Raw genomic sequence first — 24981 nt, 5'->3', positions numbered from 1 at the left:
ATCGTCCTTACAGCATTATGAATTGATACAAGTATCACCAAATGAACTATTGCCATATTTTGCCAAATCTATTTTTTCTAACACCCTAGTCTATATTTCACACAAATTGTGTTTTATGAACAGTGAAAAATGTAAACAGTTGAGTTCAACGTTAGATATTTCTGCTCAGTCCAATTAAAAAAAAAAAGAAGAAAAAGGGAAAAACTGTTCTAAAGAACATAAACTAACTTACTATTTAACTTACCTGGGTATGTCACATTCATTACTTTTTGGAACAGAGTCCAGCTTTGGAACCTGCAGAGAACCAAAAACAGCAGAAACCCACACTGTGACTCCACACTTCTGACTGATGTTCACGTCCATTTTATTCTTCACAGATAAGATTGGGACAGAACAAGGAGAACCAAAAAGAACAGGAACAGTTCTAATGTTTACTAGAAAACATGAATCACAAGAATACCAGACACAAACACCAGACAGGTTCTTTATCTGCCTCTTCCTTCATACATTTTTAGTGAAACTGTACGCCCTCTTACATCTGCACCCCAAATGGAGACTGGATTTGGTATGTTAAAAACATAAATTAAAAGCTTGACACGAATTCCATAAAAGAGAAAGTTAAAATAGCCTCGGACAGTTGGACCGCACTCCAACACTGCATGAGGGCGGCTGCCTCCAGGATCGCCTCAGCCCCACTGCACCGGCGGGTAGCCACAAACACCAAAGGAGATCTGATCCAAACCCTCACCAGGAGTACCTGCTCAGGGCCCAAATGCACACAAAAACACACCACAACCCAAACAGTGATTAAAAGAAAATACAAAACAGAAGAGGTGCACCTGAGCAGGTCACCACTAATTTATGGGCTGAAAACAGGGGGGGTCCCCCTTACACAATACTAAATATGGCACCCACCAGCTACCATAAGGATAAAAGGAGAAGGCAGCCACCTTCAGCCAGGTCCAGACACCAAGATACTAAAAATGAGCACAAAACAGTTAAAAAAAAAAAAAAGGGATAAAAGCAAGGGTGTCAAGCTTGATTAAATTGAAAAACCAATGACTAAAAACACTAAGCAAAACAGCAGTAGCAACTCTGCTGGAAAAAGACAAAGTTAGTTCTCCCCTGGGACAAACACATGTTTACAAAGCCTCATGTTACCTCTCATGCCCCAGGGTCAGAACTCATGCCACCACCTGTTAATATAAAATAGAATTTAAAATGTTGCAAACTCAAATGCTTAAAAACTTTAGTAAAAGGACTCAAATGATTAAAAGCTTTAGTAAAAAACATCCACATGTCAAGCTCACCCACCGAGGCCAAACCAGGAAACCAGCATCTAGATGGAACTCCCACTGCTTTATTTATCAGCCTTGTGAGCCAATCACAGCTCAACAGACAGGTGCCGGCCATGAATGTTAAACTATGGAACACCATGAGGGACAAACCACCACCCACAGCCCTGTCTGTCACATTAGGAAAACCTTTTCCTCACTAAATGCTAGGGATGTTTTACTGCTAAGACCGTGGATCGATCATTAGGTGGCGATCCGATCAATTCACGAATCAAGGTTAACGGCTAAGTGATCAAACCACAATTGTTGCTTTTTTAATATAAAATTTTTGTACAGTCATTATAGTTATGTATTTTTACTGGATGTATGAAAGTTTAAATTATCTGTATTAAGTCACCATCATTTAGAACCGAAGATCAAAATCAAACAAAAGTGATAAAAACACAAAGATTAATATAGAAAGAAAGAAATGGGGTTTGTTACTTTAAACAAGTTTCCATCACCATTCTGGTTAAGTTCAGCAGTAACATAAACAACAATTAGCACTCTTGCCTCACACCAAGAAGGCCCCCAGTTCGAGTCCCGGTTGGGGGATCTGAAAACAGTAGAGTTCGCTTGTTGTCCCTGTGCATGTGTGGGTTTCCACCCACCACCCAAAAAAATGCTTCATGGATCAATTGGTTGGTCTAAATTGTCCCTAGATGTGAATGTGAGAGTCCATGGGCCCTGTGGAAGAATGTTATCATTCTTTCCAGGAACACCATGCCCTCCAACAACACCCTCAATTTGCTCATCACCCACTCTAGCATTCAGATCTCCCATCAGCACTACATTCACATTTGCTCCAAATCCTTGCAAGCACTCATCCAAGTCGTTCCAGAAGGTCACTCTTTCCTCTTCATTCCTCTCACTGCCAGGACCATATGCACTCACGAACGCCATAAACTCCTTCAGAAATTTCAATTTCACCCACATCAGCTGATTCATGTTGATTGAATTAGTAGTTAATGCCTCCTTTGAACTGAATTACTACATCAATGCTCTGTGTCATTGAGGCCACCAGATTGGGGGGGTGCACATGTCATGAAAGATCAGGCTGATTTAACTGTTATTTATTTATTTTTAGAGAAGAAAAGCTTCTCACTTGTGTGTTTTCTAATTTATTTTACCAAATTACATCTGTGGCTGAGCCATTTATCAGCCATAAAAACTATCTCTCACCTGTATGAGTTTTCATGTGTGTTTTTAGAATAGGTATTCGACTAAAACTGGCATCACATTTATTGCAAGGGAAAGGCTTTTCTCCTGTGTGAATTCTCATGTGCGTTTTGAGATCAGATAGATGACTACAACTTTTATCACATTCTTTACAAATAAAAGGCTTCTCTCCTGTGTGAGTTCTCATGTGTATTTTGAGATTTGATTTTTGACTAAAACTTTTATCACATTCATTGCAAGGGAAAGGCTTTTCTCCTGTGTGAGTTCTCATGTGTGTTTTGAGATGGGATTTTACACTAAAACTTTTATCACATTCTTTACAAGAAAAAGGCTTCTCTCCTGTGTGACTCATCATGTGGGTTTTGAGATTATATGCGTCACTAAAACTTGTATCACATTCTATACAAATAAAAGGCTTTTCTCCTGTGTGAGTTCTCATGTGTCTTTCGAGACCATTTATCTGACGAAAACTTGCATCACATTTTTTACAAGAAAAAGGTTTTTCTCCTGTGTGAGTTCTCATGTGTGTATTGAGATTTGATTTTCGGCTAAAACTTTTAGCACATTCTTTACACGAAAAAGGCTTCTCTCCAGTGTGAGTTCTCATGTGTATTTTTAGATTATATGTGTCACTAAAACTCTTATCACATTCTATACAAGAAAATGGCCTTTCTCCTGTGTGAGTTCTCATGTGTCTTTCAAGACCATTTATCTGACGAAAACTTACATCACATTCTTTACAAGAAAAAGGCTTTTCTCCTGTGTGAGTTCTCATGTGTCTGTTTAGATTAGATATATGATTAAAACTCTTATTACATTCTATACAAGAAAAAGGCTTTTTTCCTGTGTGAATTCTCAAGTGTGTATTCAGACTAGACATTTGACTAAAACTTGAATCACATTCTTTGCACGTAAAGGGCTTTTCGCCTGTATGAGTTGTCCTGTGTTTTTTGAGATCAGATTTATAACTAAAACTTTTTTCACAGTTTTCACAAGAAAATGTCTTCTTTCCTGTATGAGTTTTCATGTGAAATATCAACTGAGACTGGCAAATAAAATTTTTACCACATTTTTTACATGCAAAATATCTTTCATCAGGCCCAGTTTGGACATGACGTCTGTCTCTTCTCTTCCTCTGATCTCTGTTCTGTGGGTCTGTCTCTTCATCTGTAGTTGATGTTGATTCTTCATGTTGGTTTCCTTTTTCATCTTGAATATCAGTTACATTAAAGCTTTGCTGATTGTTTAGATCTGCTTCACTGTTCTCATCTTCCTCATAAGTAGGAATCTCCATCAAGGTATCAGTCTCCTGCTTCAGGTCAGGCAACTCTTCATCTTGACTGATGACTTCTTCTTGCTTCTCTTTTATCTGTGGAGGTTCTGGTTCCTCCAGTTCCTCTTTAATCTGTGGAGGTTCTGGTTCTTCCTGTTCCTCTTTAATCAGTGAAGGATCTGATTCCTTCTGTTGCTCTTCACTTTGGGCAGGTTCTGGTACCTTCTGTTCCACTCTAAAGTTCCTCTGCTGGTTACAGAGATCTTCCTCTTCAGTCATCCAATGCTGGGGAAGAACTGCAGGAATACAAACAAAAGAAAAAGGCATTTTATACTTTTAAATGAGTTTGTATTTTCAAACACCAATAAAAACCGAAATGTGCCCAGTCAGGATCTTTGTGACTACCTTTAGAAGCTCATCAAGAGAATGCCAAGAGTGTGCAACCACTAATCAAAGCAAAAGGTGGTTAATATGAAGAACCCAGAATATGACATATTTTCAATTGTTTCGCACTTTTTGGTTATGTATATACTACTTAAGGAAAGCAATAAGTAAAAATCGCAGACAACTTAAAGCAAATTTTGCTTTTATTTAATCAAACGCAAGACAAATCCCATTTCTGGGATGAATTATAAATAAATGAACAAACTGTTGGAATAGAGGTTAAGTATAAGATTTTTCTTCTTCTCAATCCCTTTTGGACTCATGAGAAGATGAACACAAAATCCTCCGGGAGCCGCGTTGCAAATGAATACCGGTACAAGTAATAATTACAACACAGTTTTCTTTATTTCAGTCAGACAACTCTTGCAGAAGAATATTTATTTCACAACGTCTTTAGGTTGGCATTCACAACTTCGTTTTGGCATAACGCTCCGTTCAATTCTTTGAGATAATTCTTTTTTCCTTAAACTTTCAGGAAACAAAACCCCGTAACGGAGCCCACAGGTGGAAGCCGGGGAGGAGGGAGGGGCGAAGATGGGGTGCTGAAGGTAAAAGAGAATGAACAATTGTACACCTGACTTAAATAGGACGCTGAGCAGGTGAGTTAACTGACTGACTCCCTAAGGGAGTAACCTGTAACTCTGCAGAGTGTGTCAGCCCGAAATGCGACGAGTCGCTATTAACAAATAACAATAAGAACTATCTACCTAACTAATGAACTAACTATATAGGCATTGTAGAATGAGTATATGTATGTGTGTGTCTGGCGGCGTGCGTGTGTAAGAGGTATGAGTGCATGCCATGCGAGTGAGAGCCTTTGACTGCGATGCGCTTTAGGCAACTGTTGCAGAGTGGGGTCTCTTCATCCAAATCTGTTGCAGCAAACCCATACCAGTTCCACACAACAGATGGTAGCCATGCTGTCACTTGCTGTTTCGCTGAAGGCCTCTTGTGTTGGACATATTTTACTTTAACAACAGGGATTATTTATCTTCTGACAAACCAGAGGTATGTCTGAATAAACCCCTTTTGTAATCTAGGCCAAACTTTAGTCATTTTAATCGTATTTGAAAATCTTTTGTGTTGGACCGGATGGACAAGGAAAGGAGGGAAGAAGACAGGGGGATGATAGGATATTGGAGGGTGATTGGGGGGGGGGGGGGGGTAAAACCATGAAGCAGCATAAAGCAACAAGTTGGTGGATGTTTATCCTTACAGTCAGGTTCAGATGTAATACAAATCTAGAAGGGGCTGGGCCTGTCCACACACACTCAAATGATATAAACATACCTGTTGGCTCCAAAAATGTCCACATCTCAACATGTACACAATAAGAAAATAGTTTTTACACACACATACTATGCCTTCAAACCAACTAGTGTGAAATATTTAATTCAACCACGCAAAATATTAGTACAAAGGTGAGCTAACACCTGTGCTGAAGTGAGTGTTTATGTTCTTCTAAAATGGATGATGGAATGTGAAAAGAAGGAGGGGGAGTGACCAGTCATCCCCACACCAAGACCCCCGCCGCAGCAGGAGCGGCAGCCAGTATCCCCCAACGCCCGCACGACAGCAGATAGAGAACAACTGCCCGTTGGGTGGCCGCAAACGCCAACCAAGGCCAGGGCCATTAGGACAGCCCACAGGGCCCCCAGAACAAGGGAACAGGGAGGCATGGCAGGGACAGGGAGTGCAGCTCCGGCCCAACCAGGAGAGCAGCGACCCAGAAAGTGCAGGGAAGACCCAACGCAGGGCCCCGCCCCAGAAAAGTGCCCACAGCCCCAAATGAGCACTTCATCACCAGTTTTGGGCATCCCCTGCCCCAACCCCATGTATGACCCAGGACCCCCCCAAGGGAGACCCATCCCGCGCTCCAGGCAGCCACCCACCCAGCCCACTGTTGGTCCAGGAAGGAGCAAGGCAGGGGCCAGCCGCCCCCCACCTACCAGGGATAGGGTACGGGACAGATGGTCCCAGGTGCCATATTTCTTGTTTAATGCATGTGTTTGGGTTTATGAGGGTGTGCGTTTGTGTGTGTTTATGTAGGAATGTATATTTGGAGGAGTAAAGGGTGTGTGTACTAAGGGGGTGCAGTTAAAATTGGCGGGTAGGGCACTGAGGGAACATCTCCTGATTACTCACAGTGATGTCCCCTCATCCTCCCCATCAAGGGGCCCTAAATGTCTATGATGCAGTTAAAATTGGCAGGTAGGGCGCTAAAAGGACATCTGCTGCTTGCTGGCAGTGATGTCCAAGCACCTCCCTTACCAAGGGCCCTACATGTCTATGGTGCGAATAAAACCGAGAGGGGGGGTCCTCAATTCCATACGGCAACCAAGGGAGGTTGACCACTGCCAAGTAGCTCCTCCCCCCAAGGTGCAACGCCAGCTGCCCCCCCCCCCCCCCCACACACACACATCACCCTAATAAGAGATTATATGAGGAAGGGGGTAAGTTGAGCACAGCTGGTAGACTGTTCCACGGTGGTCAAACAGCCGTAGCCCCCCCCCCCAGCATAGGGTTTCAGCTCCCCTTAGCCCAGGGTCCCCATCCCCCAAGGCGCCGACGCCCTTGGCCCCGCCACCACCCACCCCACACAAAGAGAGAGGAGCCAGAAAGCGACGCTTGTTTCGTGTGTTCTATGATGTTGTTGTCGCTACGGGAGCTCTGGGGAGCCAAAAATGTGTCATGATCAGATCAAGGCGGACCCAGATGCTGCAACCCGGAAGGAAGAGGCAGGTAGGTGGAAAGGTAAGTAACTGGTTTTATTTTGAAGGAGCCAGCGGATCCAGGAGGAGAGAGCGGCGTGGAACTTGACAGCGGCTCGTAGACCAAGGTGAGCACGGAGATCTGTGCAGCGGCGTGACCGGAGCTCACGGCAGTGGCATGAATGAGGAGCGTGAGGGATTCAGCTTCTGCTCGCGGCGGATGAGGACTCGGGTGACTCTCGTGGAAAAGGCAGACCATCAGGTTTAACGGACTGGCGAAGAATGTTTGAGGTGAGTCGCCTTAAGTATGGGGTGCGTGGATGAGGTGATGAGTCACAGCTGAAAGTCTGGAGCAGAGCTGGGAGGGGGAGGAGTCTGACAGGCCACCATGACAAAATGCACCATCGCACAAAAATTTGATTTATTATTTTTTAAATCACCCACTACAAAAAAAATCGGATTAATTCATTCAATCAATTTATCACCCAGCCCCAAAACCACTTATTCTGTTTTATAATTGAAACGAAAATGCAAAGAGGGGATTGCATTCCCATTTTCACATCCACCCTGCGAAAGGTGTTGCATAACTCAATCCCACTCAGCATTCCCAGGGGGAAGGCGGGGCAACCCATTAAAGACAGAGGATTAAAAAAATGAACATCTCTTCATAAAGCCACACAGGGTTTCAGCTAACCCCAAGTGACCAAAATCTGACCTTCAGCTAGCCCTAGGCAATAAATCGATTATATAAGTTGATTCAAATTTTTTGTTACAGGCGGTTTGGCACGCGACAACTGACACACAAAGCAGCTAGCGACAGCATGGCTAGCGGTGACAGTGGGAAGTTTGTTCCCAAGAAAGGAATAAAATCATCTGTTGTTTGGAACTGGTCTGGGTTTGCTGCCACAGACGGGGAGGAGGAGACCCCCCCCCCCCCCCCCCCCATACTGCCTAAAGCCCATCGGAGTCAAATGCTCTCACGTGCGCTCGTGTGGCACGCACTCAGTCCTCTAACACACGCGCCGTGACACCCATATTTTACTCATTCTACAACGCCTGTATAGTTAGTTCATTAGTTAGTTAGTTATTACAGTTATTTGTTAATAAAGAATACTGTGTTGTAATTATTACTTGTACCGATATATTCATGTGCGACGCGCATAGGATTTTGTTTTTGGAGGAGTTGGGCGCAGGGGGGGGGGGGGGGGGGCATGACTCATGCTGCTTCATCATCTTCTCCGTGGAGAAGACGGGGTTTCTTAAAGAATTACAACCGTAGACCTTAGATATGAGCTGCATTGTTAATCCTTTAGAAATTGGTGCTACTGTCAAGGTGAATTTTTGTCTCCTTTAGTCTAGACTACAAAGTGTGACTTAAAACACAGCTGGGACTTTAAGTAAGTAACCTTTTTATTTTGGACAAGTGAAAACAATCGTACAATAACGAAATTAGACAAAAACAAGACAAAGTTATCTAAAACAAAACAAAATTATTTAAACACAAAGTCCAAAAAGGGAGTAAGACGAAAAAAAGTCTTACACTTAACTTTGATTCCAAGAATGTGTTCATTTATTTATTATTCATCCCAGAAATGGGGGTTACATTGGTCTTGGGTTTGATTAAATAAAAGCAACATTTGTTTTTTGCTTTAAGTTATCTGCCGTTTGTACTTGCTCTCTTTAAGTAGGGCGGGGGGGGGGAATCGAAAATCGAATTAAAAAAAATAAAATTGGAGATTTGATTTTTAGGCCATATCGCTCAGCCCTACCTTCAGCTGACCCGCAACTCCGTCAAGCGGCCTTCCACCTGGTGCATTTCAGCTTCCAACCCCGGCGAGCGGCTTTCACACGACAAGTACTGACAACACAGCTAGTCACCTAGCCACCGGCTTACCGCTTATCAATGGTAAGCGGACACCTTACAAACGATGAGGACCAACAATAAAGCTAGCCAGGCTTGGCTAACCGCCAAAACAGGTCAGCAAGCACAATACAGCGGTCTACGGTAACAGTTACAATGGCACCCAAAATAGAAAGCAGAAAAATCCTCTCTTAAAGCAAGGAAGAAAACTAAATGGAAAAAAAAAACGTCTACCTAAATGGACATCGCAAGGAAAGCACAGTTTTTCAGAAAAAAAAAGATTGAATAAAATTGACGTGGACAACAAACTGCAAAGTCTTCATTTAATCAAATGGCCCATCTGAACAGGCAAAAGTCATCACAATCAAAGAAAGTGAAAAACTGAACAAATTTTAATAGAAAATAAGAATATTTTAGTCCGCCGCGCACACATCCTTACCTAGAATGAAAAAATACACAATGATGGATGTAGATATTGACCCAGACCCAATATCTTTAACAATTTCTTTCTTTTTCCCATCTTTAAAGGTTTTATTGAAAGTATTCGAACAGTCCATGAGAACGCTAGAACAACTGAGGCTGATTACTCCACCTAGTCGGGAGGAAGTGGGTGAAGATGGCGTGCGGTCTCAGAGCTAAGCTAAAGCCTACTCAATACCTGCTCCCTCTGCCCAGCATCTTTTAACCCCAATCAACATGTTCTGCACTGCTTGCCACAGGGCTGTGGGCTGAGCCCCGTAAAGCAAGTTTTGCTTTTATTTAATCAAACGCAAGACAAATGTAACCCCCATTTCTGGGATGAATAATAAATAAATGAACACATCCTTGGAATCAAAGTCCCAGCTGTGTTTTAAGTCTCACTTTGTAGTCTAGACTAAAAGGAGACAAACATTCACCTTGAGAGTAGCAACATTTTCTAAAGTATTAACAATACAGCTAATATCTGGGGTCTAAGGTTTTAAATAAATTAAACCCTGTCTTCTCCACTGTAACTATGGGTACCATGACTTTGGCTGTTTGCAAAGCGACCTTTTTAGTGATTGTTCTCCACCATGCCCCTTTCCTAGGGATGGGTAGCGAGCCCCAGTATTGAAGGAGCCCCAGGGCAACATTTTGCATGACCGCAGTATCTGTAAGATCTGACCTCAGCGGTTCTGTTGTCGGTACTGGAGAAGTCGCATTTTTTGTGTCCCACAAGACAAAACCAGAGCTGCGATGGTGTGGGATTTGTGATCACCGCGCTGATGAAGCAGCAGGAGTCACAGTGTTGCGGCCAACCACCCCCCGGCCGAACACAAAATCCCCTGGCGGCCGCGTCGCAAATGAATACAATTCATAACTACAATGCCGTACTCTTTAACAAATAACATTAAAAACTAGCTACTAACTAATTAACTAACTATCTAGCTCAGGGTTGCTCATTACATCGAACGTAATCAACCGGTCGATCTTCATGAGGGTAGATCGCTGGACAGAGAAGATTTAAAAAAAAAGTACTTCTTAAAAATCCACCAGCCAATCAAAATCGTCACTGAGAAGTACGAGACTTGATTGACATGCAGAACGGCCAATCGGACATCCTCTGACGCATGGGTCACTGCAGACGCGTGTTTAAATTCACTGAGCGCAAACTCTTTCTGCCCTGCGGCACATCATGTCCCCGGCAGAAGACAACTCCTAACAACCTAAGTGTTTATTAAAGCCGCCCCGCGTGTCTCCTCCTGCTATCAGCTCTGCAGTTCTTGGCCGATAAATACGAGCTCATTTAGGAAGCTGCGAGGCACGCGCTTCGTACGGAACCAGCAGCGCCAAATGCCTCATAATATGCCACGCTCCCCCCATTGCGCGGTTTACAGCAGAGCATGACATATGATGGTTGCTGTTTTCTGTCTTTGTAATAAAACGCCTCATCTGTTAATACAAAAGTATCTTTGTGTAATCTTCCTGTGTAGTTTTTAATCATCAGTACATAAACATTAATGTTCAAATAAACATGTAACTAATAAACATTTAATAGTATTTAATATATAATATATATATATATATATATATATATATATATATATATATATATATATATATATATATATATATATATATATATATATATATATATATATATATATATATATATATATATATAATATTTATTTATTTTTATAGGTAGATCTTCAAGACATGGTCGATTTATAAGTTAGCTCACACACCAAAAAGTGTGAGCATCCCTGAATTCTAGGTGTTGTAGAATGAGTATGTGTGTCAGCGCACTGCATTTGTAAGACCCACTTTTCTCCTTTCTGAAGTCCATGGTAACTACGCCTGCGCAAAGAATCGATTGAATTAATTAATTCAAATTTTTTGTTAGGGCAATTATAAAAACAACTAGGGAATACCCAACAAACTTAATAAAAGAGTAGACGACGGGAATATGCGCCAAAGCGGAGAGAGATTGTATTCTCTATTCGTTCTCCTCATAAAAGCTACCTTGGTCTGTTTTCTTTCTTTCCTTTTGACGTTATTCTGATGTTGCAGGTTGTTTGAACCCAACAGGCTCAGAGAGTGTTTTTAAGAACACTTAAGAGGAACCACCTTTCCTAGACCATTCTGGCAAACTTCTACTGTTGCAAAACAAAGAACATCCTAACCAAAAGTGTAACGGTATGGTATGGGATCTCCACTATCAGCCTCTACCAAATCATCTACAAAAAATGCTACCTGCCACGGGCACACAATATTCTAAATTCTGTGTCCTACCTTCAGGCAGATACTTCAGGTTCCCAAGCCAAGGACTAGCAAACTGAGGAACCTTCTTTTTTCCAGAGCTATTTCCTTCCTAAACTCAGCCCCAACTCATTCAATCCATCCAATATTTGACTAGTTAGTTTTGCAAATGTAGCTAATGAACTCCACTGCAATTACACTCATCTGTAAAGGCAAGTATATACAAATTCCAGATATTAGTTTGGGCCTTAAGGCTTTAGGGCCAAAGTTAACAACAGTTATGTTCATCTCAACTAAGGGGAAAAGAGAAAAGCTCTTAATGTAATCACATTAGCCTATATGTGATCATAGGCTAACAGCTTAATGAACAGAGAATAAAAACGTTTTACATGTTCAATTTATTAACATTTATCAAACAACATGCTGAGAAAACATTTTTATTTTATTTTTTTTAATTACACTGTATTTAACCCATGAAGGGAAATTCTTTCTCCGCATTGGCTGCATGTGGTGAGCTGCAGCCGAAACCGCACAAGGGAGGCGATAGCTTTAAGGGACTTGCCTGAGTACCCTCACCGAGTGATGTAAATTGCTCGCCATTGATATGGTAATTGCCCCCAGTACATTCCCCTCCAGGAATTGAACCCTGGTTTCCTGCATCGTATCCTCCCACCTTACCAACCGAGCTACCCAGCCCACAGATTTACTAGAGATTTTCTAATTTGCTGCTCATGATCACATTTTATAGTAAATCAAAACAAAAACAGCCTGACAACAGTATAATGTTTAGGATTATTTTTTTTTTTATCATCGACATCTGATAAATCAAAGATCTTTTCAGTTTAGCACCAAGTGTATAATTTTCCAAAGAGGCTGCTAAAACACTCTATTTTCAAAAATTTGTGAAATAAAATTTTTTATGAATTCATTATGCTGCATTTCGGCTACGTCACAAAGTCTGGTTTGTAAAAAAAATACTGACTTTAAAACAGTCTATGATTACATGAGGCGACCCACGGATCAGCTCATCATTGGCATAGCATTAGTGTCTAGCAGAACTGATGGTTTTAAATCAACACTTTTTATGAAACTTTCTGTTGAAGAGAAAGAATGAAAGAAGTGAAACAATGACTGTAGAGTGACGGTTACCAGAATCCTCCACTAGAAACAGTCATCGCTCCATTAGAATCTGGATCTGAATGTTCTGGAAGATGAAGGGCTTGTGTGGAAAATTGTTTCTTTTTGTTTTTACCATAAGAGAGAATAAAAGCTTCTGCTTCTGACATTGAAGTAAGTGACTAAATAAATGAAGAAACCAGAGATCAGCAGCTGAAAAATGCAAAATTAAATCCCATCTGATGAAGGAGATATCAGTGAAGGGCTTCTCTGTTTCTTTGATGAAGGTCACATACCTATGTGGTGGAGCTGCAGCTGTGGTTTCCAGATGACATCCAGCAGTCTGCGCTGACGACAGAGCTCCTGCTCGTACTGGACGATGGTTCCTTCACAGAGTCTGCAGATTTCTTCAGCAGCAGCAGCTAGTCGCTCGCTGATCAACTCTCTCAGAGACTGAAGGGAAGACATGGTTCCTGCTCCGATCTTCAGCTCCAACTCCCACAAACACCGCCGTCCTCTTCACTGCAGCTCCGATCGATCATCTGCTAGTCTCACAATCACAGAAACTTTTCTGTGATCCTGCAGGAGTCAGTTCTGCTCAGCCTGCAGACCAAACAGAAAAGACTCTGGAAGCTTCCACATGTGAAACTTCAAGACAAAGAATCCAAACAACAACATCTGATTGGTTGACTTTTGGAGGGAAAGCTGCAACTGCAACAGTCTTCTGTGATTGGTTCAGCCGTCCCTGCCCCCACTAGTCCACTGCACAGGGGGCAACATTCCAGGGGGGGTTGGTAATCTCATCCTTTTATTGTTTCTGCCCCACTGGCTCTTTCAAAATAAAGGCTTGTTGTAGCAGAAACTTGAATGGAACATCAGAATGGACTCAAACTGCTGCTGGTTTCAAAGCCTCGTTCTCAACTTCCAGCTGAACTCTTCATGAGTTTGAGCGTCTGTGACAAACTCTACAGTTGAACAACAGCAGTGAAAATCTCCATGGATGTCAACTGGGAGAGAATCAACATGAGATTTCCAAGAGTTTCTGCAGGAACTCATCACAAAGTCAGTCTGCTTTGATGCGGGTCTGAACCTGCTTTACTGCCACCACAACACATCCAATCCCAGCCCAGAACCTGAAGCTGGTTCTGAACATGAAGCCGGTCTTCAGGGACAGCAGGACTGATGAGTTAGTGATCTTCTCAGATGGACTTCAGACCCCTTAGAGCTGAAACTCTCACTTTTCTCTAGGAATCAGCTTCTTGTTGACGACACACTGCTGCAGTCAGGGGAACACACAAGAAACACACACACAAAGACACATAAAGGGGGAGGAGCTTAGCTCAGCCATTGAAGTCATGGTTGAACTCTTCTGGGACTGATTTTAGACACAGAAAGCGCTCGTGTTGTAATCAATAAGATGATTGGTCAGCTTTACCATCAATGGAAACATCACATGGTCTTTCATTAAAGTCCATTTAGATCATAGTTACAGAAATAAGAACTGATCAGAAGTCATGAATCAATGGATATTCAGAAACATTCAGAATATTTCACTAGTCTGATTGGAATCACTCTATTCAATAGAAACCAGCAAGAAAATAGAGATTTTCTCTCATGACCTCATTATTCATGTGAATTTATCAGCTGTAAGCCATAATTCAGACAAATGGAGCCAGTAATTCCAGAATAATCCTCACATAGATGTTGTGTGTGGAGCCCGTTTTCTTTTAGATGATCCAGCTCTTGGTCCACTGAACCTCCAACCTTCTTCCATTTGTTCAGCTGCTGGACGGAACAAAGAAAAACAAACAGATGTTTTTGCTGAGTCAGGAAAATGCCTGTTGGAGCTCCAACATGATTGTTGACGGTGTTCCTCCTCTTTCTGCTCCGCTGACGTCCTCATTTTCAGTTTCCTGATCAGACAAACTAAACTCTTTTCCAGGTTTGAATCATCAGAAGAAGAAGAAACTTCCACCTTTGAGCCACATGCTCAGAGAATCCACTTCCAGAACAGCAGAGATTCCCGCCACATGTGACAGAGCATCCAGGTGATCTCCAACTACAGGACATCATCACCTGCCTGTGACAGTCACACCTCCATTCTAGATGCAGCCAATGACCTCTAGGCTGTTTGAGGCTCAGAACAACATGACAGCCAGGAAGACCATCCCTCCTCCTGACCACCAGCTGCTCTGTCTCACAATGGCTGCCATGAGGAAGACTCCATGAAGAGTTAACGCCCAGAGGTCTGCTGGACCAGACCCCATTCCTGACAGAGTGATCAGAGAGTGCAGAGCAGCTGCTAGACGTCTGATGTCTGACAGGAAATCTTCTAGCAGATGTCAGCTCCATCCCATCAGACGTTAGCTGACAGACTGGCGGCCATGAGCTGGAACAGCAGTCAGAAACACAGTCAGAGGGTGGAGATGGGCTGCAGGTGAAGCAGGAGTCCCCGCCAGAAAAGACGCTCAGAACTCCTCCTCTTCTTCAGCTTTCTCAGGGATGAAGCAGAAAATGCTTTTTCCAGAAACATCCCTCCTGCTTCAACCCACTTGTGTCAAGTAGGAACTTCTGGAGCTGCTGACGTCAGCTGGTTTCCATGGCAACGGCTGATGAAGGACAGCATTTTATGTAAAGTGAGACTGGAACATTGATGTTTATACTAAAATGAATGTTTCTGTTATCAAAAGTTGCAGAAAGAAGAGACTCAGCGTTTTCCAGCAGCTTCGTCCTGCAGAAACATCAGCAGAAAAGAAGCAGCAGCCATGAAGGGACTGAGAACAGACGGACATCAAAGCAGAATCCAAGCAGCACCTTCATCCTGATGAAGCTCCGCCCTCTGACCTTCAGCAGTCATCTCCAGGCTCCGCCCCCAGTCTGCAGCAGCTTCATCTGCTGCCTCCATCCTCTCTCTGTGAGTCTCTGCAGAGTTTTTCTGCAGCTGCTGGTTTTTCTGCAGCAGTAGCAGCATCAGAGCCAGAGAGCCAAAGAAAGTGGAAAGTCTGAGAAGGAAGCAGCTCTGAAGCTCTGCAGCTGACGGTGCAGCTTCAGGACTCATGAGGAGGACCACACTGCACGGCTCCTCCTCCACCTTCCTCTTTGAGGCAGCAGAAGTTCCTCCACCTGCAGCTGTACCTAGCTGTTATTACAGACCATGTGGCCTAATGGACAAGGCGTCTGACTTCGGATCAGAAGATTGAGGGTTCAAATCCCTTCATGGTTGGAGGCAGAATTTTCAGAGACTCCCACAGTGAGACACCTGCTGGCTGTTCTTTGTAACTGCATCTGTATGGAGTTATTTCAGTCTCAATAATCAGAAATGCACACAACCGGTTTTACAAATACACACGCTCCGATTCACAAATGTCATTTTATGCAAACGTGAAAAATAAATTCGGAAATACACACCCTGTGTTTCACAAACACACACATTGTGTTTCACAAATGCACACTAAATGTTTTACAAATGCACAATAAGTGTTTCTCACAAATGTGCACACTGTTTTTCACAAAAACATTTTAGAAATTCACAATAAATGTATCAGAAATGCACAGTAAGTGCTTCACAAACGTGATTTTTAGTTACACATGTGATGTGAACTCACAGATCATACGAATTGCAGAATGTGCATTCAAAATCCCGTTCTCGTTTGTGAATCTCCCCGTGTGTGTGAGAGATTTTTCTACGGTGAATATTGAGACTCATCTGACGGAGCGGGTCAACTAATGTCACCATTGGCTAGTGAATCTGTCAATCAAACTCATCAGCAAAGCAGGCGGGTTCGCTTTTAGCCAATCGTATGGCCCCTTACACTTTCTCTACGCTTTCTGCGGGTGGCAAAAGCCCCGCCCATGTTTGATTCTGTACCAGTCGGTCGTTAGCGTGTTAGCTTTAGCATGGCTTGTCGGTTTATTTGCCTTCGGTTGTCAAAAATTACTGGCTTGCGCAACTTTTCAGTGGACCTGGGAGCAAGGCAACAGTGGTTGAATGCAGTTGACATTGAATCCATCGAACTCTGTACTGGTCATGAGATTTACAATGAACGTTTCACTCGGGATTGTTTGTACGTTATTCTCTTAGCTTTCATGCTAGCGTCATTTCAACACTCAGAAACGGTTCCCTTCGGTCTTGATCATATGAAGGTGAAGGAGAAAAATCTTTAACTTCCACAGTAGGTTCTGTGGAGAAACTGGCATCACTTTGCTCTGTACCACGCAGTGGGACTACATTTCCTCAAGTTCGTCTCACTGTCAATCACAGATACCCAATACACCTCCCCTGCTCAGCCCAAAGTCACTTTGATGGACCTTAATTTTATTTTTTTAATAACTCAAATGTCATGGATTTTATATTGTAACCATATACATATACACCTCTTGGCCACGTCACCCTTGCAAAAAAAGATCCTCATCTCTCTGGGTTTTATAACTGGTTAAGTACTACACAACAAAAGATGGTCATAGAACAACAAAGTGCAAACATTCACCCTTTATTGCAGAGTAAAATTCAGTGAAAACATGGACAGATTAAAACATCAAAATTTAAGCAAATGTGGGATCTCTACTGATTTGAATTTTATTTAAACTGGAACTAATTTTCACAACTTCCTTACATACAATGAAGTCCCTTGAACAATACAGCAGTATTGATTTGAACTCTGTCTTCCTCCCCTCAGTCTCTCTTCTTCTGTATGTAATTATGTCGCCTAAATTAAGTTCTAAACAAACGGGACAGTCCACTCCCAAACGGTCTGAATTAAACAATGGGTTGATGTCGTCTTGCAGTTCCAACATTTGTGGACCCAAAAGGGGACTGTCCCATACCGGGACATTGATCCCAGGATGAGGTTCAGCCATGGATCCACTCTCCTCCCATTCACTCTGGAACCAGCATACCCTGACAAAAAAAAGATACTGTTTATGAACAGCACTGTTTTTTTAATGTTTTAGATTATGTAGGAACAGAGACCCACTAATAATTACTTATATTGTTTCTGGCAGGCAGACCTCATATCTCCATAACTGTTTATAATTTGCAAATAAGTGAACCTTAACAAAGTAGTGAGATTAGTACAGCTGATGGCTCATAATGCCATGCATTGTGATGTATTTTGAACTTGCAGATGTGCTATTCTTCCTACTTGATTTAAAAAACCAAACAATTTAGGGAAATAGTTTGCACCACACAACAATAATACTTTTCATTCATTTATGATGAAAATTCTGTGTAGTCATTGTGATTTCATCATACTATTCTTGATACTTTCCACTTTAGTCGAACTGCACACAAATCAGTTGTCCAGTACATTGAGATTAAATAAAGCAGTGTTTTTCAACCAGTGTGCCGCGGCACATTAGTGTGCCGTGGGAGATGGTCAAGTGTGCCGTGGGGAATTGCCCTACTTCACTGATCTAAAAACATTTCCCATCTCCAGGAAATCAGCTCTTTGTTCATCCAAACAGGCACTGATAAAACACTGAGAAGTTAGGAATATGAAAGATCTTAAAATGACTTTTTCTTTGTGTTTATTTAATTCTATAAAATACATTTTGATAAGGTTGACGGCACCGCGATTTAGCTGCAGCTATAACTGTGTAAGGAAAAGTCCCGCCCCTTTAACTGTCTCCGCCAATAATTCTTGAAGGCTTAATCACATGTCATCAGTCTGACCAATCAGAAGTGGTTAAAATCTTCACTTCCTTGTTGTTAATTCTGCTGATAAAGTCGCTCAGTTATAACAAAAATACCAGCTAAAGCTCGTCTTTAGCGGTGTAACTTTCCACAGATTCCGGTGTCAGACCGTGGAACAAGAGAACAAAGGTTGAAAAACACTGAAATAAAGCACTTACCCGGGGATCAGAAACAGGGTTCTGGGTCAAGCCCAACTGCCACAGCTGATTTGGTGTTATGCTTCGCTCCGTCCTGATTGGATGGCTGTTCCACGCGTCACTAAAGACATCCAAACTGGCCTTAATGCGTGGTAGGAAGATGTAATGGCAGCAGAATACGTGATGTTACTGATATTGAGCAAGTCTTGGTCCTCAGGAGAGTGCAGGATGTTGTAATATAAACCAGTAACAGTCATGAAGACATCACACCAGAGGGGCTCAATCCTGTATTTGGAAAAAAGCAAAAAGAAATATTATATTGTCAGATTTATTTTTAATACATCATTCACTTTTATGTATATATTAAAGCGTCTAAAACTAGGTTCAACTCACCGTTGATTGTGTGTACACTTTTGCTGCAATGAAGCTGTTTGTGTCAGTTCTACGTACTGTGAGCATTAACTCGGCTATGCCCACATTTTCTCCTCCGTGATCTCCTCTCACCCTGACAATAACATGAAAATCATGTCTCAAACACATAATTACAAATGCATCGCCAATACGGTACACATCAATTTAAAATGTAATGTTCTTATGTATGATGCCAATAAGTAGAATTTCTAGGTTAAATAAATTGCAGGAGTGGGTTACATGTATCACTGGGGAAAAAATTGAGGTGAGAGAGACTGTTGGGGGTAAATGTTATTCATGAGGGGAAAGAGTTTTACAGTTGCCTTTGTTTTCAGAGGAGTCTAAAAAAAAGTTATTTTATTTTTGTACAAATAACCAAGTGCTTATACTGCCTGATATGTGAATAAAAGATTTCTTTATGAATAACATGAATACCTCAGAGGAAAGCCATAAACGTTCACAGCGTCACTGAAGAAGGCCAAGTCTGCATAGTTGTTGTCTGCCATCTTCAGGTACAAGATCTATGGAATACAAGTACAAATACTTTCAACTGACAGATATTTACAGGGGCAAAAATGCTAAATTCCCAATTGACAGGTAAAACAGTAATACAATAGGATGATAAAATATGAAATAGAATAGAATAGAAAGGTATTTAGGATGTCACGCTTCAGCAATTCCTAGAGAATAAATAAAAACACGACAAACATGGATTAGATAATTTAGCTGTCTGAGATTAAATTACATAATTTTCAAATATTAGAAAGGGGCATTTTTTAAAACACTCTTGCTATGATAACTTGAGCTTGTAGTGAAGAACAGCTTTAAAAAAAAAAAAAAAAATCAGAGACAAGACACTGATCACAGGAAGCCTGTGTGTAATATTTACAGTAACTTCTACTCAAATCACTGTTGACAGCATATTTCTCCCATCCACCCTTTCTGTGACTGGTTATCGACTACAAAACAGCCTAAAAACATAATGTTTGGGATTCTTGTCATTTCGTCATTGGGAGTAAAGATACAGGGAATTTAGTGGCTGTCATTTTGACACAATCTCACAGGGATTTTCAGCACAATACGGGTTCTAACGTTAGAAACTTAATGAGGCTTCTTTCATTCAACAGTGGATTCACGTCTTATATTTAAAAAATGCCGTTTTCATGAATGACATATGAATTAACTTTGTTGCACAGTCCACCCCGTCTTAAAGTCTGGGTTGTGAAAAGACTGTGTCTAACTTTAACCCGGATCGCGTTTACATAAGCAAGGCAGCACACGGAACAGCTAACTTACTAGCTAGTTAGCATAACATCAGTGTTTAAACAAATCCACGTCTCCAAATCAATACTTTTTATTAAACTTTCTGTGCTGCTGTAAATCCGGCATGTTTTCCCCTTAGTTCCTTATGAATCATGTTAAGAACCTACATTGGCTGTATATCTAGCTTGAACCGACACCGGCTTAAACTTCCCTCACACTCACAGGGCAGGCAGACACAATTTGAGTCGAAAGCCGGCTAGTTTCGAGGCCCCTGGTTGGTTGTAGTTACTCGTGTTGTGTGAAGAGCTGGTATGCCAAGTATAAAACTTGGCAAAACCATCATAAGTCCTCCCCCGCTTTCATAAAAAATATGACCGCACAGGCTAAGCTAAGATAATTTGCGGTGGGGGTACTCTGCAAATGTGCAAAGCATTCACACATGTCACTTGGCTAAGGAGAACGCTTCAACTTAGTATTCAATAACATTACAGGACGTAAAACGAGGGAATAATAATCAAATGAGTGCATTACTTACGGGCTGAGACTGATCCCGTTCGGAAGACCTCTCCGCCATGTTTGCCGCCCGCGACCTCCCAACTGCTGTGCTGAACAGCTCCCTCCCTCGTCAGTTGAGAGTGAAGAGTGTAAGGGGCCATTCGATTGGCTAAAAGCGAACCCGCCTGTGAAACACAGGGTGTGTATTTCCGAATTTATTTTTCACGTTTGCATAAAATGACATTTGTGAATCGGAGTGTGTGTATTTGTAAAACCGGTTGTGTGCATTTCTGATTATTGAGACTGAAATAACTCCATACAGATGCAGTTACAAAGAACAGCCAGCAGGTGTCTCACTGTGGGAGTCTCTGAAAATTCTGCCTCCAACCATGAAGGGATTTGAACCCTCAATCTTCTGATCCGAAGTCAGACGCCTTGTCCATTAGGCCACATGGTCTGTAATAACAGCTAGGTACAGCTGCAGGTGGAGGAACTTCTGCTGCCTCAAAGAGGAAGGTGGAGGAGGAGCCGTGCAGTGTGGTCCTCCTCATGAGTCCTGAAGCTGCACCGTCAGCTGCAGAGCTTCAGAGCTGCTTCCTTCTCAGACTTTCCACTTTCTTTGGCTCTCTGGCTCTGATGCTGCTGCTGCTGCAGAAAAACCAGCAGCTGCAGAAAAACTCTGCAGAGACTCACAGAGAGAGGATGGAGGTGGCAGATGAAGCTGCTGCAGACTGGGGGCGGAGCCTGGAGATGACTGCTGAAGGTCAGAGGGCGGAGCTTCATCAGGATGAAGGTGCTGCTTGGATTCTGCTTTGATGTCCGTCTGTTCTCAGTCCCTTCATGGCTGCTGCTTCTTTTCTGCTGATGTTTCTGCAGGACGAAGCTGCTGGAAAACGCTGAGTCTCTTCTTTCTGCAGCTTTTGATAACAGAAACATTCATTTTAGTATAAACATCAATGTTCCAGTCTCACTTTACATAAACTGCTGTCCTTCATCAGCCGTTGCCATGGAAACCAGCTGACGTCAGCAGCTCCAGAAGTTCCTATTTGACACAAGTGGGTTGAGGCAGGAGGGATGTTTCTGGAAAAAGCATTTTCTGCTTCATCCCTGAGAAAGCTGAAGAAGAGGAGGAGTTCTGAGCGTCTTTTCTGGCGGGGACTCCTGCTTCACCTGCAGCCCATCTCCACCCTCTGACTGTGTTTCTGACTGCTGTTCCAGCTCATGGCCGCCAGTCTGTCAGCTAACGTCTGATGGGATGGAGCTGACATCTGCTAGAAGATTTCCTGTCAGACATCAGACGTCTAGCAGCTGCTCTGCACTCTCTGATCACTCTGTCAGGAATGGGGTCTGGTCCAGCAGACCTCTGGGCGTTAACTCTTCATGGAGTCTTCCTCATGGCAGCCATTGTGAGACAGAGCAGCTGGTGGTCAGGAGGAGGGATGGTCTTCCTGGCTGTCATGTTGTTCTGACCCTCAAACAGCCTAGAGGTCATTGGCTGCATCTAGAATGGAGGTGTGACTGTCACAGGCAGGTGATGATGTCCTGTAGTTGATCACCTGGATGCTCTGTCACATGTGGCGGGAATCTCTGCTGTTCTGGAAGTGGATTCTCTGAGCATGTGGCTCAAAGGTGGAAGTTTCTTCTTCTTCTGATGATTCAAACCTGGAAAAGAGTTTAGTTTGTCTGATCAGGAAACTGAAAATGAGGACGTCAGCGGAGCAGAAAGAGGAGGAACACCGTCAACAATCATGTTGGAGCTCCAACAGGCATTTTCCTGACTCAGCAAAAACATCTGTTTGTTTTTCTTTGTTCTGTCCAGCAGCTGAACAAATGGAAGAAGGTTGGAGGTTCAGTGGACCAAGAGCTGGATCATCTAAAGGAAAACGGGCTCCAGACACAACATCTATGTGAGGATTATTCTGGAATTACTGGCTCCATTTGTCTGGATTATGGCTTACAGCTGATAAATTCACATGAATAATGAGGTCATGAGAGAAAATCTCTATTTTCTTGCTGGTTTCTATTGAATAGAGTGATTCCAATCAGACTAGTGAAATATTCTGAATGTTTCTGAATCTCCATTGATTCATGACTTCTGATCAGTTCTTCTTTCTGTAACTATGATCTAAATGGACTTTAATGAAAGACCATGTGATGTTTCCATTGATGCTAAAGCTGACCAATCATCTTATTGATTACAACACGAGCGCTTTCTGTGTCTAAAATCAGTCCCAGAAGAGTTCAACCATGACTTCAATGGCTGAGCTAAGCTCCTCCCCCTTTGTGTGTCTTTGTGTGTGTGTTTCTTGTGTGTTCTCCTGACTGCAGCAGTGTGTCGTCAACTAGAAGCTGATTCCTAGAGAAAAGTGAGAGTTTCAGCTCTAAGGGGTCTGAAGTCCATCTGAGAAGATCACTAACTCATCAGTCCTGCTGTCCCTGAAGACCGGCTTCATGTTCAGAACCAGCTTCAGGTTCTGGGCTGGGATTGGATGTGTTGTGGTGGCAGTAAAGCAGGTTCAAACCCGGATCAAAGCAGAATGTAGAAAGTGTCAAAGTGTCAGTCAGACTCCCAGACAGAATGTTCCAGATCAGCATTTATTGGTTATTTCTTGATGTTCTTCATCTTTGGAGAAAAGCAGAGCTAGAAAATCAAACAAAGTTCCATCTATCTGGTAAAAACTTGGATTCATTCAGTCTTTCCCGTCTGGACAGATTTCTTTGACGTCTTTTCTTTTCATGTAAATTCAGTCAAACATGTTGATCCTTCATGATGTGGATGAGTTGATATGAAACAGTGTTTTCTGCAGCAGGAACATGTGAGAGGAAACCTGCTGTTCCTCAGCTGATCTTCATCATTCCATCTCAGCAGCAGATGAGGAGGATGTGCTGCTGGAAAATCGGCCTCACAGACTCAGTTTGCAGCTTCTGCTTTCAGGTTTGACTTCTAGTTTCTGGAGAAACAGGAAAAAGAAACAGGAAATCTCCACTCTAGAACCATCTAGAACAGTATTATGGGATGTTTTTCAGCGGAATCACTGGGATCCATCTTCATGTTAACATCAAAGTGATCTTGTCAGATGAAATCTTTCCTGTTTGAAGGAGTTTCCTTCATGTCACAATAGGATCCCAGATCTCCCATCAGGCCTTGCAGCTCCTGACTTTGTGATGAGTTCCTGCAGAAACTCTTGGAAATCTCATGTTGATTCTCTCCCAGTTGACATCCATGGAGATTTTCACTGCTGTTGTTCAACTGTAGAGTTTGTCACAGACGCTCAAACTCATGAAGAGTTCAGCTGGAAGTTGAGAACGAGGCTTTGAAACCAGCAGCAGTTTGAGTCCATTCTGATGTTCCATTCAGGTTTCTGCTACAACAAGCCTTTATTTTGAAAGAGCCAGTGGGACAGAAACAATAGAAGGAGGAGATTACCAACCCCCCTGGAATGTTGCCCCCTGTGCAGTGGACTAGTGGGGGCAGGGACGGCTGAACCAATCACAGAAGACTGTTGCAGCTTTCCCTCCAAAAGTCAACCAATCAGATGTTGTTGTTTGGATTCTTTGTCTTGAAGTTTCACATGTGGAAGCTTCCAGTCTTTTCTGTTTGGTCTGCAGGCTGAGCAGAACTGACTCCTGCAGGATCACAGGAACTTTCAGGAAAATCTCCAAACAGTAGAAAATTTTCTGTTTGGACCTTTTTTCTGTGATTGTGAGACTAGCAGATGATCGATCGGAGCTGCAGTGAAGAGGACGGCGGTGTTTGTGGGAGTTGGAGCTGAAGATCGGAGCAGGAACCATGTCTTCCCTTCAGTCTCTGAGAGAGTTGATCAGCGAGCGACTAGCTGCTGCTGCTGCTGAAGAAATCTGCAGACTCTGTGAAGGAACCATCGTCCAGTACGAGCAGGAGCTCTGTCGTCAGCGCAGACTGCTGGATGTCATCTGGAAACCACAGCTGCAGCTACACCACATAGGTATGTGACCTTCTACAAAGCAGTGAAGCTCTCTGAAGCTGCTTGGGTCAGGCACCGGGGCTGGCTTGGGGTGACGAGGCACCGGTTGGGTGGTGGGCGGCTCCTGGGTCCTCTGGGTCCTGGCTCCGTCCTTGGCCCGGGTGTTAGTGTCTGGCTCCCAGTGGCCGGAAGGGGGGCCCCCTCACCTGGCTGGTTGGTTCCCCTGCTCGACCCAATACAGGTCCACTTGAGTTGGTTCTGTCATGTTGGTAAAGCCGCTTGTGCAGAGGTTGTTTCTCTAGCTGCATTACCAACATCACAGAACCAACTCAAGGGGACCCAAGTCTGCAGTACACCTCACCTGAAGGCCACAAACAACTACTTCCAGGATAGCAAGGTT

General features: G+C 42.8%; 2 protein-coding genes, 1 long non-coding RNA gene and 2 other non-coding genes across 9 annotated transcripts in view; 2 read left to right on the top strand and 3 right to left on the bottom strand.

Annotated features, from left to right (window-relative positions):
- Positions 1-24981, top strand: part of LOC144986810 (uncharacterized) — a 508483-nt gene that overhangs the window by 480597 nt on the left and 2905 nt on the right. Inside the window, exon 1 of one of the 2 annotated variants that reach the window (XM_078935018.1) lies at positions 24096-24602. The exons of the other annotated variant lie outside the window; for it this stretch is intronic. Coding sequence (XP_078791144.1) covers positions 24428-24602 — 175 coding nt within the window. The 5' untranslated portion in view covers positions 24096-24427. Of the gene's footprint in view, positions 1-24095; positions 24603-24981 lie in introns of those variants that run through there. 2 annotated transcript variants of the gene reach the window in all.
- Positions 344-13370, bottom strand: LOC144987343 (uncharacterized). 4 transcript variants are annotated; one of them, XR_013651213.1, is made up of 5 exons: positions 12936-13370; positions 1315-4082; positions 1162-1196; positions 916-977; positions 344-757 (listed from the first exon to the last, which is right to left on the bottom strand). XR_013651213.1 is itself a non-coding variant. In XM_078936696.1 (3 exons), the coding sequence occupies exons 1-3, from the start codon at positions 13105-13107 to the stop codon at positions 2506-2508; spliced, it is 1713 nt and encodes a 570-aa protein (XP_078792822.1). In that variant the 5' UTR covers positions 13108-13370; the 3' UTR covers positions 344-2505. The 4 variants fall into 4 exon arrangements, 2 of the variants coding, with proteins under 2 accessions (XP_078792822.1, XP_078792817.1); XR_013651217.1 differs by having other exon boundaries at positions 344-977; positions 1162-4082; XM_078936696.1 differs by having other exon boundaries at positions 344-3890; positions 3927-4082.
- On the top strand, positions 15790-15862 carry trnar-ucg (transfer RNA arginine (anticodon UCG)). The gene has a single exon. It is a non-coding gene; the product is annotated as a tRNA-Arg (tRNA).
- On the bottom strand, positions 17114-20798 carry LOC144988028 (uncharacterized). The gene is made up of 5 exons (XR_013651720.1): positions 20678-20798; positions 19315-19400; positions 18862-18973; positions 18490-18753; positions 17114-17536 (listed from the first exon to the last, which is right to left on the bottom strand). It is a non-coding gene; the product is annotated as an uncharacterized LOC144988028 (long non-coding RNA).
- trnar-ucg (transfer RNA arginine (anticodon UCG)) lies at positions 21022-21094 on the bottom strand. The gene has a single exon. It is a non-coding gene; the product is annotated as a tRNA-Arg (tRNA).

Source organism: Oryzias latipes, chromosome 2 (assembly GCF_053564925.1).
Source record: "Oryzias latipes strain Hd-rR chromosome 2, Olatipes_Hd-rR_3.1".
Classification (NCBI taxonomy): domain Eukaryota; kingdom Metazoa; phylum Chordata; class Actinopteri; order Beloniformes; family Adrianichthyidae; genus Oryzias; species Oryzias latipes.
This window is presented reverse-complemented; position numbering and strand designations above follow the sequence as displayed.

Coding starts and splice junctions, on each gene's coding strand:
- LOC144987343 (XM_078936691.1), bottom strand. CDS start 13,107: ATGTCTTCCCTTCAGTCTCTGAGAGAGTTGATCAGCGAGCGACTAGCT. Junction 4,083..12,935: donor GCTGCAGCTCCACCACATAG/GTATGTGACCTT, acceptor GTATTCCTGCAG/TTCTTCCCCAGCATTGGATG.